We start from the raw sequence: 18,202 nt of genomic DNA, 5'->3' as shown, positions 1-18,202 counted from the left end.
TCAGTGTGTACTGATTATACACCAGTGAACAGACTCTCAGGATCATGAAGGATATAAACTGTTCTACTCTGAAATATAGGACTGAGGAATTAATAACGAAAGAAAAAGTTATTCCAAACTCCAGATCTCTTCCTCAGAAAAAACTAAACCTCTGCGTCTCGAAGCCTGAAGAGTCCAGAAGTGACTCACACACAAACAGATCACACCAGCGCTGACCCCAGTCTGACCCCAGTCCCCTTCAAAACAGACCAAATCACAGCTGTTCAGTCAAACAGTTGGTCACTAATCCTCATGTTCGTGTCAAGAGCACTGGATAATAATAAAAACAGAACAAATCTGCAGAAAATGAGTAAAATATGATCCTGAGCCCCGCCATGACACACACACCGACGTAGATTAGACTCTCAGCGTTCCATCGACACGTCAATCAAGTCTATCGACCAATCAGGGGCAGAGTTATGGCGATGTGCACCAAAGAGCGGGACAAACACAGACCCATACTTCGACTCTAACGGGTTTTTATTTGGCGACCACAAGCTCCACAAACAATAATCAACACAATAAACATGTTTCAAAGCTTTCACTAACTGCCTTTCCCCACTGAGGACATTTAAACACAGGAGGAGTCTGCTTCGCTCTACAGCCAATCAGAGTGAAGCTCCCGCCCCCAACACGTCTGGTGTTTAAAGGGACACTGTACTGAGTTAGAAACAAGTGAAAACATCAGAATTAAACTCAGTAAATCAGAATAAAACACAACAAAAAGGTTTCTCCTGTTTGTCGAGGGTTAAAGGCCATTGGAGAGGTGCAGGAGACTAGTTTCTCGAGGAAGGTAAAGAGAAACACTAAGATGTTGGTGCTGTGTGTAGATGAGACAGATTCACTGTGTCTCTGCAGTAAAATAATGAATAAATATTACAGAGTGAAGGGTTTTCATCACAACCTGCCTCTAGTTTATTCACCGTCTGATCAGGAAGACACCAGTTATAAAACACTGGAGGTGCACAGGGACAGGGCGAGTCTCAGGCTGTGACTGGATCATTCTGACCCCTCACACCAGTTACAGTGTGTGGAGTGGAACACAGATTAAAGTCCTGGGGTGACGCCTGGGCGACCGAGGGCTTAAACATTCCTGTCGTAAACGTTCCAGTTCAATCTCTGGGGAATTGTCAGGAGGAAGACGAGAGACACCAGACCCAAAGCGGACGAACCGAAGGCCGTTATCAAAGCAACCTGGGCTTCAACAACACCTCAGCAGTGCCACAGTCTGATCACCTCCACACCACACCGCACTGATGCAGTAATTCATGGAAAAGGAGCCCTGACCGAGTCCTGAGTTCAGAAACTGTACATACTTCAGTAGAACATCATTTCTGTATAAAACACCATTTTAAACTGGTCTCATATAATATTCTAATTTACTGAGAGAATGACTGAGTTTTCATTGGCTGTGAGCCATAATCATCCTCATTTAAATACATCACTCTGTCTGTAATTAATCTATGAGTTTCACTTTTAGAACTGAATTACTGAAATAAATTAACTTTCTGATGATATTTGTGTGTGTGTAGATATGAATATTAAAGATGGATAATATTTTATATTCAATAGAAATAATGTAATATTTAAACACAGTCTCACTTCTTTAAAATCAGTCGTTAAAGATCAATAACTAAACCCATGTTTTTCTTCCAGAAAGAGTCATAGATAAAGACTGGGGTTCAGATCTCTGCTCGGGTAAAGATCAAAACACACACACATTCTCACACACACACACACACACATACACACAGTCTCTCTCTCACACACACACACACACACACACAGACTCTCTCACACACACACACACACACACAGTTACTCATACATACACACACACACACACACACACACACACACTGACTCATACACACACACACACACACACACAGTCTCACACAAACACACACACTCTCACACACACACAGTCTCACACAAACACACACACAGTCTCACACACAGTCTCTCATACACACATTACTCAGTGCTCTATTAAATAAACACACTGCATTAAAACACACACAGTGCAGTAAAACACTAATGACTGTAAATACTCACTGTGCTTTTCTCGACGCTTTCACCACTGGCAGCAGATTCAGGAGACATTCCTCTGATGAATCATATTTACTCAGGTCAAACTCCTTCAGAACTTCTTCAGAGTTCAGTAACACAAACACCAGAGCGGACCACTGGGCAGGAGAGAGACTGAGTCTGTCATGAGACCCACTACTTCTGTTCAGGAACTCCTGCACTTCCTGCTCCAGAGACTGATCTCCCAGTTCATTCAGACAGTGGAACAGATTGATGGACGTCTCTGGAGAGGGGTTCTTCCTGATCTTCTCCTTGATGTACTGCACTGTCTCCTCTGTGCTGTGAGATCTGGTTCCTGTCTGAGTCAGTATTCCTCGTAAGAGAGTCTGATTGGACTCCAGTGAGAGACCCAGAAGGAACCGGAGGAAAAGGTCCAGGTGTCCATTCTCACTCTGTAAGGCCTTGTCCACTGCAGACTTCAGGAACTCTGACATAGTGGATGCTCTGAAGATCCCAGAGAGATCAGTGGAACTCTGTTCTGGTTCATCTCTGCTGGTGAAGTAGAGTAATGTGTATAAAGCAGCCAGAAACTCCTGGACACTCAGGTGGACAAAGCTGAACACCTTCCCCAGGTGCAGCCCAAACTCCTCTCTGAAGATCTGGGTACAGACTCCTGAGTACACTGACACTTCTCTGACATCAATGCCACACTCTCTCAGCTCGTCCTCGTAGAAGATCAGATTGCCTTTCTCCAGCTGTTGGAACGCCAGTTTTCCCAGAGCCAGGACACTCTCTCTAGTTTTCTGAAGATCAGCCTCCTGTTTTCCCTGGTACTTTTGTTCCTTGTGTTTGATCTGAAAGATCAGGAAGTGTGCGAACATTTGAGTCAGAGTCTTGGGGGTCTCTCCACCCTCTGCTCCACCCAAAACTCCCTCTAGAACAGTGGCTGAGATCCAGCAGAAGACTGGGATGTGGCACATGATGTAGAGGCTTCTGGAGGACTTGATGTGGGAGATGATTTGATTGGCCAGGCTCTGGTCACTGATCCTCTTCCTGAAGTACTCCTCTTTCTGAGGGTCACTGAACCCTCGTACCTCTGTTACCTGGTCAACAAAACGAGGAGGGATCTGATTGGCTGCCGCTGGTCGAGAGGTGATCCAGAGGAGAGCAGAGGGAAGCAGATTCCCCTTGATGAGGTTTGTCAGCAGCACATCCACTGAGGCTGACTGTGTCACATCCCACAATCTCTCATTGTTCTGAAAGTCCAGAGGAAGTCGACACTCGTCCAGACCGTCAAAGATGAACAGGACTTGGGAAGAGTCACAGTCTATTGATTTTAATTCTTTTATTTTGGGGAAAAACTGATGAAGAAGCTCCATCAGACTGAGCCTTTTCTCCTTCATCAGGTTCAGCTCTCTGAAAGGAAGTGGAAATATGAAGAGGACGTCCTGGTTTTCTTTTCCTTCGGCCCAGTCCAGAATGAACTTCTGCACAGAGACTGTTTTTCCAATTCCAGCCACTCCTTTAGTCAGCACAGTTCTGATGGCTTTATCTTTAAAGAGCTGGCTGCATTTGATGGGTTTCTCCTGTGCTGCTGGTCTCCTGGACACTGTCTCAATCTGTCTGACCTCATGTTCAGTATTGACCTCTCCACTCCCTCCCTCTGTGATGTACAGTGCTGTGTAGATCTCATTCAGAAGAGATGATGTTCCTTGCTGTGGGAGTCCTTCATTAATTCTCCTGTATGTCTCTGTCAGGGTGGATCTGAGGTGTTTCTGATGAACAGAAACCAGTTCTAACCAACACAAGACAATGGGATGAGAGATGTTTTACTGTCTGATGACAGGTTAGAATATTCATCATTTTTAATTATGACCACTCAGTCCATTCCTAATTAACTCCATATTCATTGCAGAATGTGAAGGTAGAAATGGTGTGTAAGGGAGAAACAGGTGGATGTAAATGCAAAGAAGCTCTTTATCAACATGAAAATGAACAGAAATAAGATCAAGACAGTAAAGTATTAAAGCCACAACACCAGAGAGCAAGTGGTTTGATCAATATTTTAACAGACTGTGAATCTCCATTACAAACAACACTGTTTTTCAATAAGATCTTAATAGAAATTCAAAATCTGAGACATGAACTCAAACGTTTTTGGGAAGAAGTTCAGGAGTCCTATGAATGCGTATGAGCCTCGAAGTGCTGTGGCGATAAAGGGGTAGTGGTTGCACATTGTGATTCAGAGTTGATCTTAAGACGGCTATGATCAGCAGCAAGTGGATTAGTCGTCAATTAATATAAAGGGGCCATATTGATGAATTGAGATGTCCTTCGTTGGCAGGTACACAACGATGGTGCCGTTCCAGTGGCATAGAGAGAAACTAAAAGAGGAAGTAAGAAATGGAAGGGTGATCTAGAAGGATGTTAGGCATGGCACAATAATAAGCCCCAAAATTGGAGCTGATGGTCAGCACTGCAGGAACAGTGAAACAGAGAGAAGGCAGCTCCATCTCTTAAAGAGACAGAATCCATATGTGTAGACGGAGATGAAGTTAAGGGGAGGCTCAAAGCCATGCGCCAGCATCGGAGCCAGATGCAGGGGTCACTCAGGAGGCTGGTTGCAGAGGAGGAGAAGCAGGAGAGCAGAGCACCTATCCGGAGCAGGAAAGACCGCAGGGTTTAGAACAATCAAAGCGGTTTGCAGTCGTGACAACGGCCGAACATAACCCCAAATACCAGGCAGTCCCTTAGCTGTTTAGCCGCAGAAAGGGGAAAACAGGAGACTTATTGGGCTTGATAATGGCTGAACACAGCTCCAAATGTGAGGATCAGCAGAATTAACCCAGCGCGGGGAGCGAGCTGATGTAGCGAAGCAGTCGAGTTGAAGTCCGTCTTCTGAAGCAAATGGAGCAAATTTGGCCGACATTGAAATGCTGTGGATGTGTGGGGTATATATAGGGCTGAGGAGGAGGAGGTGGGCGTGGTCCTACACCCAAAATTATGTTATTACATAACTTCAATAATATGTTACAAGGCATAGAGGACCTCGTTTACGTAAAAAAACTTACATTTCTGTAAACGTCTGATTGTAAACAGTGCTGTTTAATGGAGGTCCAGTCACCTCTTATAAAATTATTAAGACAAAACAAAAAACTGAATATTTTAATTCTGAATTTTTATAATCTGAACTTTTCAAATGTATATATTTTTTCAAATCTGAATATTTCACCACCTCAACATTTCAAGTTTATCAAGTACCATCCAAAAACAGTTCAACACAAGATATTCAGATAAATAGATCTGTAGCCCTTATCCAGTTCAGGGCGGCGGTGGGTCTGGAGCCTACCCGGGATCACTAGGCACAAGACAGGAACACACCCTGGAGGGGGCACCAGTCCTTTACAGGGCGACACATACTCACACATTCACACGTATGGACACTTGAGTCTCCAATCCACCTACCAACGTGTGTTTTTGGAGCATGGGAGGAAACTGGAGCACCCGGAGGAAACCCACACAGACACAGGGAGAACACACCACACTCCTCACAGACAGTCACCCGGAAGAAACCCACGCAGACACAGAGAGAACACACCACACTCCTCACAGACAGTCACCCGGAGGAAACCCACACAGACACAGGGAGAACACACCACACTCCTCACAGACAGTCACCCGGAGGAAACCCACACAGACACAGAGAGAACACACCACACTCCTCACAGACAGTCACCCGGAGGAAACCCACGCAGACACAGGGAGAACACACCACACTCCTCACAGACAGTCACCCGGAGGAAACCCACGCAGACACAGAGAGAACACACCACACTCCTCACAGACAGTCACCCGGAGGAAACCCACGCAGACACAGAGAACACACCACACTCCTCACAGACAGTCACCCGGAGGAAACCCACACAGACACAGGGAGAACACACCACACTCCTCACAGACAGTCACCCGGAGGAAACCCACACAGACACAGGGAGAACACACCACACTCCCCACAGACAGTCACCTGGAGGAAACCCACGCAGACACAGAGAACACACCACACTCCTCACAGACAGTCACCCGGAGGAGACTCATAGGGGAGATCCCATAATGCCTAAAGGCTTGTCCCACTTTATTCAGGGTTTGTCAGTGTGTTTTGATTGCTTGGGTGGGGCCGGGGGTTAAATATTTATAAACACTTTGATTATTTTACAGTGTATCTATACACACATACACACCCAGACTTTAATCCATCTGTTGCTCTGCATACTGTGTTACCCCACTTTCCCCCTGTTCGTCAGCGCTCAGGACCCCCACAGAGCAGGTGTGATGTGGTGGTGGATCATTCTCAGCGCTGCAGTGACACTGACGTGGTGGTGGTGTGTTAGTGTGTGTTGTGCTGGTGTAGAGTGGATCAGACACAGCAGTGCAGAGGAACAGATGAACTACAGTCTGTAATTGTAGAAGTACAGAGTGCTGCTGTGTGGTCAGATGTTCACTGAGAGTGAGGTGTTCCTGGGAAGTTCCTCCTAATCCTGTGATCATTCAGTGTGACGTATAAAATCTGTTCTTAAATATAACTGTACAGTGACAATGATAATGTCTCTCCACACAGCTCTTACTTCTCTGTAGTGTATCAGCGAGGAGTGTGTGCTTCATGTTCCTCAGGAGCTTCAGTGTGATCTTCATCACTCCCTCTCCGACTCCATCCTCATCCTCCTCCTCTCTCTCAGAGCATGCTGGGTAATCTGAACTCAGCACATTCACATACTTCTTCACCTCTTTCCTCAGCAGAGAGAGGAGTCTGCGCTCCAGACCCTGATTAACAACATTAACAACATTAAAAACACTCTTACACCTGGACAACATCATAAACCATGTCTTTATCACTGCACCAGACAAACACTGAGATCAGATACACACCTTAAATATGGACTTCAGCTTAGTTTTACTGTAGACGTCTGATTTCTCCGTCTGGAATCTACACACAACATTTACATATTAATGAGTATCAGCTCCACAACACACTCTCAGTTACTCTCAGTTACTCTCACTACTCTGTCTCACCAGACCAACATTTAATCATTCTGTGAATTATCCTCCATCTACCAGCTCAGAAACAGATAAACTCTGTAAATAAAAAGATTATAAAATATTTTGTAGTTGACACTGACATAATATTGTGTCGTGTCTATACAACGTTATAAATATTATTTACAGCTGACACACTCAGATTCAGGTCTAAATCTCATTACTGTTCTATTCTCTACAGACACTTCATTATGAACTGAGTCTAATCAGGAGAAACTGGAACTGAGTAACACAGTCCAAACTCTGAAGTGCAGTGGAGGATCCATCGACCTGTTGCTCTTCACAGACGCACAGCTGGGGTCAGGAGAATGATAACTCCCTCTGAAGTGCAGTGGAGGAGTCATCGACCTGTCGCTCTTCACAGACGCACAGCTGGAGTCAGGAGAATGATAACTCCCTCTGAAGAGCAGTGGATGATTCATCGACATGTCGCTCTTCATGGACACACAGCTGGGGTCAGGAGAATGATAACTCCCTCTGAAGAGCAGTGGATGATTCATCGACATGTCGCTCTTCATGGACACACAGCTGGGGTCAGGAGAATGATAACTCCCTCTGAAGAGCAGTGGAGGATTCATCGACATGTCGCTCTTCATGGACACACAGCTGGGGTCAGGAGAATGATAACTCCCTCTGAAGTGCAGTGGAGGAGTCATCGACCTGTCGCTCTTCACAGACGCACAGCTGGAGTCAGGAGAATGATAACTCCCTCTGAAGAGCAGTGGATGATTCATCGACATGTCGCTCTTCATGGACACACAGCTGGGGTCAGGAGAATGATAACTCCCTCTGAAGTGCAGTGGAGGAGTCATCGACCTGTCGCTCTTCACAGACGCACAGCTGGAGTCAGGAGAATGATAACTCCCTCTGAAGAGCAGTGGATGATTCATCGACATGTCGCTCTTCATGGACACACAGCTGGGGTCAGGAGAATGATAACTCCCTCTGAAGAGCAGTGGAGGATTCATCGACATGTCGCTCTTCATGGACACACAGCTGGGGTCAGGAGAATGATAACTCCCTCTGAAGAGCAGTGGAGGATTCATCGACATGTCGCTCTTCATGGACACACAGCTGGGGTCAGGAGAATGATAACTCCCTCTGAAGAGCAGTGGAGGATTCATCGACATGTCGCTCTTCACAGACGCACAGCTGGAGTCAGGAGAATGATAACTCCCTCTGAAGAGCAGTGGAGGATTCATCGACATGTCGCTCTTCATGGACACACAGCTGGGGTCAGGAGAATGATAACTCCCTCTGAAGTGCAGTGGAGGAGTCATCGACCTGTCGCTCTTCACAGACGCACAGCTGGAGTCAGGAGAATGATAACTCCCTCTGAAGAGCAGTGGATGATTCATCGACATGTCGCTCTTCATGGACACACAGCTGGGGTCAGGAGAATGATAACTCCCTCTGAAGTGCAGTGGAGGAGTCATCGACCTGTCGCTCTTCACAGACGCACAGCTGGAGTCAGGAGAATGATAACTCCCTCTGAAGAGCAGTGGATGATTCATCGACATGTCGCTCTTCATGGACACACAGCTGGGGTCAGGAGAATGATAACTCCCTCTGAAGAGCAGTGGAGGATTCATCGACATGTCGCTCTTCATGGACACACAGCTGGGGTCAGGAGAATGATAACTCCCTCTGAAGAGCAGTGGAGGATTCATCGACATGTCGCTCTTCATGGACACACAGCTGGGGTCAGGAGAATGATAACTCCCTCTGAAGAGCAGTGGAGGATTCATCGACATGTCGCTCTTCATGGACACACAGCTGGGGTCAGGAAAACTGTCTCTCTTTCTGAAGTCTGGTGGAGGACTCGTTGACCCATCGCTCTTCACAGACACACTGCTGGAGTCAGAAGGACTGAAACACAAATGCTATTATTTTTAATCAAAGAGATCATATTTCTGATTGAAATCATAACTCTGTTAATATAAGACCAGGGTTCAATGTTAAAATATTTTTGTCCCAAAACATCTTTCTTTCCCAAAGAAATCTTTGTGGTTTAAAGCGTTAGTCAGATATAAATAAACACGCACATGAAATATTTAGTGAAGCTTTTTTATCCTTAAACTGAGTGTACCTTAATCCTGTGTGGTAAATGTGTTTCCTGTGTGTGTACTGATCTGTGTGTGTGTATGTACTGATCTATGTGTGTGTGTTTTTCACTTTTAAACAGAAAAATGAGATATTATAGTATAATTTAGTATAATTCAGCACAAGTCCAGTTCAGTATCAGACTGGTGCAGAAGGTCACGTGGTGGGTGTAGGGGTGGTCAAGGAACGAGGAACAGGAAGGAGGTAATTGCAGGAGACTAATGACAACAACAAGGGAACTAAATAGAGGCTAGGGAACTAGACAGAGGGGCTAAACACACAAAGGCTACTAAATAAACTAAGCAAGACTAAACACACTGAGCACAAAATACAAAGACCTAGAAAAAAAAATATTAAACAAAGCAAGGGGCTAAACAGTAAACAGAGGCTACACTATAGAGACGAAGGCTAAACACAAAGGCTAGGACATTAAACACAAAATAAGAACTAGACAGAACAAAGGGGCTAAACATTAAACAAGAACAAAACACAGAGCAGAGGGGCAAAGCACAAAGCAAAGGGGATAAACAGAACAAAGAGGCTAACACCAAACACTGCTAAACACGAACATATAACCTAAACAAAGAAGCTAAACCCTGAACAGAGAACAACATATAACACAGCAACACTCAGAAACCATGACAATAAACACAGACCACATACATCTACAATGACCCACCACCAGGAAACACTGACAAGGACTATATCAAGACAACACAAACAAGAAACACCTGGGAACTGATTAAGACGTGACACTAGAAACACAAGGGAAGGGTATCACATGACCTGGGAACAAGCAGGAAGCAGAAACAAGACGGGGAACAGTCACATGACAAGGGGAGCACAAACAAGAAATAGAACAAATCACAATACAAAACTATGTACATTACACAGTAACAGCTGCTGTTAACTCACCAGTGTGTTGTCCCACTGATCCGCTCTGTGACTGATGATGAAATCAGGTCCAGTCCAGACTCTGTCCATCAGTCGACCTGTTATAATATCATACAATATGTGGACAAACCATTACTTTGTGCTGACCTCAGTATCATCCACTGTGTAAACTGGGCATGTTTGTTTACATAAGAATGAACATCACCAGTGTTTTAGCTGCTCGCTCTGTTCTGGTCCCTCTCTGTTCTCTGGTTTTCTCTGGTCTCTCTCTGTTCTCTGGGTTTCTCTGGTCTCTCTCTGTTCTCTGGGTTTCTCTGGTCTCTCTCTGGTCTCACTCTGTTCTCTGGTTTTCTCTGGACTCTCTCTGTTCTCTGGTCTCACTCTGTTCTCTATTTTTCTCTGGTCTCTCTCTGTTGTCTGGTTTTCTCTGGTCTCTCTCTGTTTACTGGTGTCTCTCTGGTCTCTCTCTGTTCTCTGGTCTCACTCTGTTCTCTATTTTTCTCTGGTCTCTCTCTGTTCTCTGGTTTTCTCTGGACTCTCTCTGTTCTCTGGTCTCACTCTGTTCTCTATTTTTCTCTGGTCTCTCTCTGTTCTCTGGTTTTCTCTGGTCTCTCTCTGTTTACTGGTGTCTCTCTGGTCTCTCTCTGTTCTCTGGTTTCTCTCTGGTTTTCTCTGGTTTCTCTCTGTTCTGGAGCCGTTATGTCACTGTGTTTAAAAGCAGTTGTTTTATTTCTCTGATGGTTTATTTATTTAGTATTTATTTAAACATTTGTTATATTCCAAACCCGATGTGTGTCCCAATCTTCTAAATTACAGTGTTTTTACTAAAAGTTCATTGCTCCCTAAAGGTGTGTAACTGAACTATTCTCATATTATCATTATAACAGTGGTTTAAATTACAATACTATGGTTTATAACAATTATTTCTGTGACAACATACCAACAACACCAAACATCTATCGTGACGGACCTGTCCATCTCTGATTGTTTTAGTTTGTTACCACCCAGAATGTGCTTTTTCAAATTAAACTAAAAAGCACATCAACAGAAAAAGTTTTTAGAAAGTGATCTTTTAGGAAGGTGACATGTTTTAAACCCTCTGTGATAAGTGCTGAGTTTCAGTTAGAGTTCTGAATCCAGACTTCCACAGATATGTATTACTCTGCTCCTCTGCACTGTGTAAATGTCCAAGTGTGTGTGAGTGTACTGTATCAGACAGTGCTCCCAGTGTAAACACTGCAGGGGGAGGGTTCTGATCTGATAAATCATTATTAACAGAAAAAACATCAGGTTCGGTTCCATTCTGATTCACTCTTCACTTTCTGAACAATAGAACAATAACATCAGCGTGAGTTTAAATTATAGACATTTACCTAAAGACTGAATCAGTATAAAGAAGAGTATGATGTTGATGTGCGCATGCGCAGTAGGACGAACTGTTAGAACAGTGTCCTGAATTACTTACATGAGTCTGTAAAAGAACAGTCTGGTACAGTTTCCCTATCTTTTCCTCCTCTGTTAGTCCATAAAGTCCGAGTCTCCTGAGGCCGGAAAGAGGGAGTCCACTCTCTAAAGCAGCGCCTTGTTTACGGAAGTGGAGAAAAGTATTAAAACGTTTTAACTCTGTACGATATACGTTGGGTTTATTGTAACAATACTCGTTATTTTCAGGTTCTTAAACCCATCTGTGCTCACTGACTGAGGATTTAATACAGATTTAAAACAATAACATTCAACATCTAACATCTGACTGAACAGAGGAACTGCGTCATCAGACCGTTCACTTCCGGAGAACACCGTTCCTCTCAGAAAGACCGTTCTGTTCATTAAGACTATAATAACAGTAATAATAGTAGTAATAATAATCAGTCAGAAAGTCCAGCTCAGACTCACCGTGTTTCTCTCCTCAATCCGCTCCGGAGTCTCTTCACTACCTTCTCTTCACTCCTCACTGTTCTCTTCACAAAATGGAGGCGCTGTGTTTCACTTTCACTTCCGCTCAGAGCGGTCTGAACTAGTGATGTATCGTCCTCAAAAGAGCCGACTCTAAGAGCCGATTCTCTTAAATGTTAAACAAAAGTAAGAATGTTTTTAAACAGGACACATTCACAAATTAAAGCAATTATAAAGTTTATCATAAAAAGACTGAAGGGCTTTCGGCACAAAAACAAACATTCATTTTTGCTTCTTTGTGTTAAAATACGAGGCTACAAATTATAACAAGTAAAGAGCCGTTTGGGAGTCGAAAGAGCCGGCTCTTCTTTTGGGAGCCGAGCCTAAAGAACCGGTTCTCTGAAAAGAGCCGAACTTCCCATCACGGGTCTGAACTGATTTAACTTTCCACTGTGCACCTCGCCACGGACTGGAACATGTGTCGGGGGAAAAAGCCCAGAACACCGCGTGTGTGAGTGTGTGTGTGTGTGTGTGTACACGATTCTGAATGATAGATGTGTTACTGAACTCTCTTCTCCTGTAAAACATTTAGAGATAGTGTTTTTGTTTTAAATGTCACTGCACATAGTGTTATTACAGCTAGCGTTGTCAGTTATTTACCTGTTCTTTGTTATAATAACAATATATATATTTAATATAAATGTCCACCAAACACAAAGCCAGCTGAACCAATCACAAGCTTATTTCTGATTGGTTCTTTGAGTTTTATCAAATCAACACTGTCTCGTGCAGCTCAGCGGAGCAGAGAGGGTCTGTCTCTGTGAACAGGAGACAGTGATCTAATAGAGATCTAATAGTGATGTGATAGTGATCTAATGGTGATGTAATAATGATCTAATAGTGATGTAAAAGTGATCTAATGTATGATGTGAGTTTAAGCTCAAACCCACATGATAGACTTGGCTTCATTTTGGTGATTTATTGCAGGATGTTTTTATGTTTTTGTGAGTAGCAGCTAATCTCCGTTAGTTCACACTGTCATTGAAGCATCTTTTCACACTTTTATTTTATCCCTTTTACATTTAATGAACATATATTAATAATAAAACCTGTTAAACTAAGCATGTGTAGCCTAACGTTGTTTTCTCCCTCTCCCTCTCCCTCTCTCAGTGAGTGTCTCTCTCTCAGAGGAGCTCCTGATGAGTCTATGTTTTATCAGGAAATTTTCAGTTCAGAACTCTGCTACACCGTCCACAGGGTGTTTAAGAGGGTCCTGTCGCCCTGTTCTTTTGAGTTTTTTTTTTTTTTTGCCCTGAATCATAACTGATATTGTGTGCAAATGTGTGCTGTGTGTTGTGTGCGGGTGTGTGCCGTGTGTTGTGTGCAGGTGTATGCAGTGTGTTGTGTGCAGCTATGTGCAGTGTGTTGTGTGCAGGTGTATGCAGTGTGTTGTGTGCAGCTATGTGCAGTGTGTTGTGTGCAAGTGTATGCAATGTGTTGTGTGCAGATCTGTGCAGTGTGTTGTGTGCAGGTGTTTGCAGTGTGTTGTGTGCAGATGTGTGCAGTGTGTTGTGTGCAGATGTGTGCAGTGTGTTGTGTGTATATGTGTACAGTGTGTTGTGTGCAGGTGTGTGCAGTGTGTTGTGTGCAAGTGTATGCAATGAGTTGTGTGCAGGTATGTGCAGTGTGTTGTGTGCAGATGTGGGCACTGTGTTGTGTGCAGATCTGTGCAGTGTGTTGTGTGCAGGTGTTTGCAGTGTGTTGTGTGCAGTGTGTTGTGTGTATATGTGTACAGTGTGTTGTGTGCAGGTGTGTGCAGTGTGTTGTGTGCAGATGTGTGCAGTGTGTTGTGTGCAGGTGTGTGCAGATGTGCGCAGTATTTTGTGTGCAGCATGTTGTGTGTAGATATGTGCAGTGTGTTGTGTGTTGATATGTGCAGTGTGTTGTCTGCAGTATGTTGTGTGTAGATATGTGCAGTGTGTTTATGTGTGCAGTGTGTTGTCTGCAGTGTGTTGCGTTGTATGCACTGTGTTGTGTGCAGTGTGTTGTGTGCATATGTGCGCAGTGTGCAGATGTGTGCAATTTGTTGTGTGCAGGTGTGTGCAGTGTGATGTGTGCAGTGTGTTGTGTGCAGATGTGTGCTGTGTGTTGTGTGCAGGTGTGTGCATTGTGTTGTGGGCAGTGTGTTCCGTGCAGTGTGTTCTGTGCAGATGTGTGCAGGTGTGTGCAGTGTGTTTTGTGCAGATGTGTGCAGGTGTGTGCAGTGTGTTGTGTGCAGGTGTGTGCAGATGTGCGCAGTATTTTGTGTGCAGTATGTTGTGTGTAGATATGTGCAGTGTGTTGTATGTTGATGTGTTGTCTGCAGTGTGTTGCGTTGTATGCATTGTGTTGTGTGCAGATGTGTGCAGTGTGTTCTGTGCATATGTGCGCAGTGTGCAGATGTGTGCAGTGTGATGTGTGCAGATGTGTGCTGTGTGCAGGTGTGTGCATTGTGTTGTGTGCAGTGTATTCCGTGCAGTGTGTTCTGTGCAGTGTGTTCTGTGCAGATGTGTGCACTGTGTTTTGTGCAGATGTGTCCAGTGTGTTGTGTGCAGTGTGTTGCGTTGTATGCACATATGTGCGCAGTGTGCAGATGTGTGCAATTTGTTGTGTGCGGATGTGTGCAGTTTGATGTGTGCAGTGTGTTGTGTGCAGATGTGTGCAGTGTGTTGTGTGCAGTGTGTTCCATGCAGTGTGTTCTCTGCAGATGTGTGCAGTGTGTTTTGTGCAGATGTGTGCAGTGTGTTGTGTGCAGAATGTTGTGTGTAGATATGTGCAGTGTGTTGTTTGCACTGTGTTGCGTTGTATGCATTGTGTTGTGTGCAGATGTGTGCAGTGTGTTGTGTGCATATGTGCGCAGTGTGCAGATGTGTGCAATTTGTTGTGTGCAGATGTGTCCAGTGTGTTGTGTGCATTGTGTTGTGTGCAGGTGTGTGCAGTGTGTTTTGTGCAGATGTGTGCAGTGTGTTGTTTGCAGTGTGTTGCGTTGTATGCATTGTGTTGTTTGCAGATGTGTGCAGTGTGTTGTGTGCATATGTGCGCAGTGTGCAGATGTGTGCAGTGTGTTGTGTGCAGTGTGTTCTCTGCAGTGTTTTGTGTGCAGATGTGTGCAGTGGGTTCTGTGCAGGTGTGTGCAGTTTGTTGTGTGAAGATGTGCGCAGTGTGTTGTGTGCAGTATGTTGTGTGTAGATATGTGCAGTGTGTTGATGTGTGCAGTGTGTTGATGTGTGCAGTGTGTTGCATTGTATGCATTGTGTTGTGTGCAGATGTGTGCAGATGTGCGCAGTGTGTTGTGTGCTGATGTGTGCAGTGTGTTGCGTTGTATGAATTGTGTTGTGTGCAGATGTGTGCAGTGTGTTGTGTGCATTGTGTTGTATGCAGTGTGTTCCGTGCAGTGTGTTCTGTGCAGATGTGTGCAGTGTGTAATGTGTGCAGTGTGTTCTGTGCAGTGTGCAGGTGTGTGCAGTGTGTTTTGTGCAGATGTGTGCAGTGTGTTGCGTTGTATGCATTGTGTTGTTTGCAGATGTGTGCAGTGTGTTGTGTGCATATGTGCGCAGTGTGCAGATGTGTGCAGGTGTGTGCAGGGTGTTGTGTGCAGGTGTGTACAGTGTGTTGTGTGCAGGTGTGTGCAGTTTGTTGTGTGCAGTGTGTTCTCTGCAGTGTTTTGTGTGCAGATGTGTGCAGTGGGTTCTGTGCAGGTGTGTGCAGTTTGTTGTGTGAAGATGTGCGCAGTGTGTTGTGTGTAGATATGTGCAGTGTGTTGATGTGTGCAGTGTGTTGATGTGTGCAGTGTGTTGCATTGTATGCATTGTGTTGTGTGCAGATGTGTGCAGTGTGTTGTGTGCTGATGTGTGCAGTGTGTTGCGTTGTATGAATTGTGTTGTGTGCAGTGTGTTGTGTGCATTGTGTTGTATGCAGTGTGTTCTGTGCAGATGTGTGCAGTGTGTAATGTGTGCAGTGTGTTCTGTGCAGATGTGTGCAGTGTGCAGGTGTGTGCAGTGTGTTTTGTGCAGATGTGTGCAGTGTGTTGCGTTGTATGCATTGTGTTGTGTGCAGATGTGTGCAGTGTGTTCCGTGCAGATGTGTGCAGTGTGTTGTGTGCAGTGTTTTGTTTGCAGAGTGTTGTGTGTTGATGTGTGCAGTGTGTTGTGTGCAGATCTGTGCAGTGTTTTGTGTGTTGATGTGTGCAGTGTGTTGCGTGCAGGTGTGTTGTGTGCAGTGTGTTTTGTGCAGATGTGTACAGTATGTGTTGTGTGCAGATTTGTGCAGTGTGTTTTGTGCAGATGTGTGCAGTTTGTTGTGTGTAGAGGTGTGCAGTGTGTTGTGTGTTGATGTGTGTAGTGTGTTGATGTGTGCAGTGTGTTGTGTGCAGGTGTGTGCTACTAGTGTAGTACTGATACTGGTCAGTACTTACCTCCAGAAGAAATATTCCTAATCTTAAGGTTGAAGTATTCTGCTTAAACTGAACCTATTCTGGTTGTATTTGTCGGCCACATATGAAGGAGTGTTGTAACAGGGACAGCTCTATAATCTCTCTGCTGGAATGTGATCAACCTATAAATGCATCCTTTAAAGTATGCAGCCCCTGAGCTGAACTGGCATCTCCTCTCCAATCAAACCCAGAATACAGTTCTCAGCCAAATCATTACCCAACACAGTCATGCCTTCCACGGGTAATTCTGAACAAACTCCCAATCGGACAATCCCTCAAACCAGTCCAGAACAGAGGCAGAGGGTCTGCAGAGACTTTTAAACAACCCAGTTCCATACCTCTTACTAATACACTGGCATTACCCATGACTTTTCTGAGAAAGGAAGTGCGTCTTCCAAAATGAGAGAGTTGGATGATCCTGTATCTTTAAGAATGGTAAACTGTTCTTTCAGTCAGAACAGTGTGTTCTATTGTGGGTCTATCATCTTCTGTTTGTTTCCTACACTTTAACCTGACCACACTCTATTCCCTTCTTGGCGTGCCAGGCTTTACAATGCACAGTAAAGTGACCTGGGTTAAGACAAAAGAAACAAACACGCTGCTGCCCTAGCCATTGTCAGAACTCTGTCCCTACTATAGGAGACAGTCTTAGGTGTTAACACAATCTCATCTGCAACAGTGTTAACTTTTCACTTGTTTAAATAAACAACAATGTTGTCTTACACACACTCTGAATGATTCCCATAAATCTAATTCCTTAAGTTTTCTACATCTTCCACTTTACTAGCGCATAGCCACTTAATAGAGAGAGCTTTTTTGTCATGGGCAAATTCCACATAAGTTCAGTTAGCATTTTTCAAATGGGCTCTAATCTCTGTCTGAGTTCCTGAAACAACAACCTTAATCTAGAGGAAGAGGTTAGTTACCAAAAGCTAAACTAACCAAGTGTGTTTTGAGCCTAGACTTAAACAGAGTGACTGTGACTGTGTCCCGAACAGTAGCTGGAAGATTGTTCCAGAGCTGAGGGGCTTTGTAGGAGAAAGCTTTCCCTCCTGCTGAAATCTTATGAATTCTGGGTACTAGTAAGAGGCCTGCGCCCTGAGATCTGAGTAATCTTGGTGGTTCATAGTGTGTGATGAGGTCTTGCAGGTATTCAGGGGCGAGACCATATAAGGATTTATACGTGAGTAAAAGAATTTTGTAATGAATACGGAATTTAACTGGAAGCCAGTGAAGGGCCGATAAGTCTGGACTGATATGATCACATTTTCCTAGTTTTAGTGAGGACCCTGAGTGCAGTAATTTGAATTAACTGGAGTTTACTCAGGTTTCTACTGGAGCATCCTGATAAAAGTGCATTGCAATAATCTAATCTTGATGTAATAAAAGAGTGAACTAATTTTTTGCATCTGGGAGGGATAAGGAATTTCTGAACTTAGCGAGGTTCCGAAGATGTAGGAAAGCTGTTCTTGTAATGTTACCTATATGCTGATTGAACGATAGATCGGAATCAGTTACAACACCCAGATTTTTAGCTGATGAGCTCGGGAGAACAGGGAAGTTAAAAATATGTATTAAGTCTGATACCTTATTTATAGCAGGTTTTGGACCTAGAAGGAGAACCTCGGTTTTGTTGCTGTTTAGCAGAAGGAAATTGTATGACATCCAATGCTTCACTTC

At 44.3% G+C, this 18,202-nt stretch overlaps 1 protein-coding gene across 3 annotated transcripts; it reads right to left on the bottom strand.

Annotated features, from left to right (window-relative positions):
* Nucleotides 1-1,263: 1,263 nt before the first annotated feature.
* Nucleotides 1,264-12,132, bottom strand: LOC136681744 (uncharacterized). 3 transcript variants are annotated; one of them, XM_066658721.1, is made up of 8 exons: nt 12,052-12,132; nt 11,624-11,739; nt 10,180-10,256; nt 7,432-9,030; nt 6,994-7,051; nt 6,693-6,888; nt 2,098-3,865; nt 1,264-1,345 (listed from the first exon to the last, which is right to left on the bottom strand). In XM_066658721.1, the coding sequence occupies exons 4-8, from the start codon at nt 8,925-8,927 to the stop codon at nt 1,339-1,341; spliced, it is 3,525 nt and encodes a 1,174-aa protein (XP_066514818.1). In that variant the 5' UTR covers nt 8,928-9,030; nt 10,180-10,256; nt 11,624-11,739; nt 12,052-12,132; the 3' UTR covers nt 1,264-1,338. The 3 variants fall into 3 exon arrangements, with proteins under 3 accessions (XP_066514818.1, XP_066514819.1, XP_066514820.1); XM_066658723.1 differs by having other exon boundaries at nt 1,265-1,345; nt 7,588-9,030; XM_066658722.1 differs by lacking the exons at nt 11,624-11,739; nt 12,052-12,132 and adding an exon at nt 10,364-10,465.
* Nucleotides 12,133-18,202: the final 6,070 nt, after the last annotated feature.

This window comes from Hoplias malabaricus, unplaced genomic scaffold (assembly GCF_029633855.1).
Source record: "Hoplias malabaricus isolate fHopMal1 unplaced genomic scaffold, fHopMal1.hap1 scaffold_89, whole genome shotgun sequence".
Lineage (NCBI taxonomy): Eukaryota > Metazoa > Chordata > Actinopteri > Characiformes > Erythrinidae > Hoplias > Hoplias malabaricus.
Note: the sequence above shows the minus strand (reverse complement) of the source record. Positions and strands in the feature narration are given on the sequence as shown.

Coding starts and splice junctions, on each gene's coding strand:
- LOC136681744 (XM_066658721.1), bottom strand. CDS start 8,927: ATGAAGAGCGACATGTCGATGAATCCTCCACTGCTCTTCAGAGGGAGT. Junction 7,052..7,431: donor GCGTCTGTGAAGAGCAACAG/GTCGATGGATCC, acceptor TGTTGTGTGTAG/ATTCCAGACGGAGAAATCAG. Junction 6,889..6,993: donor AGCTGAAGTCCATATTTAAG/GTGTGTATCTGA, acceptor GTTGTTAATCAG/GGTCTGGAGCGCAGACTCCT.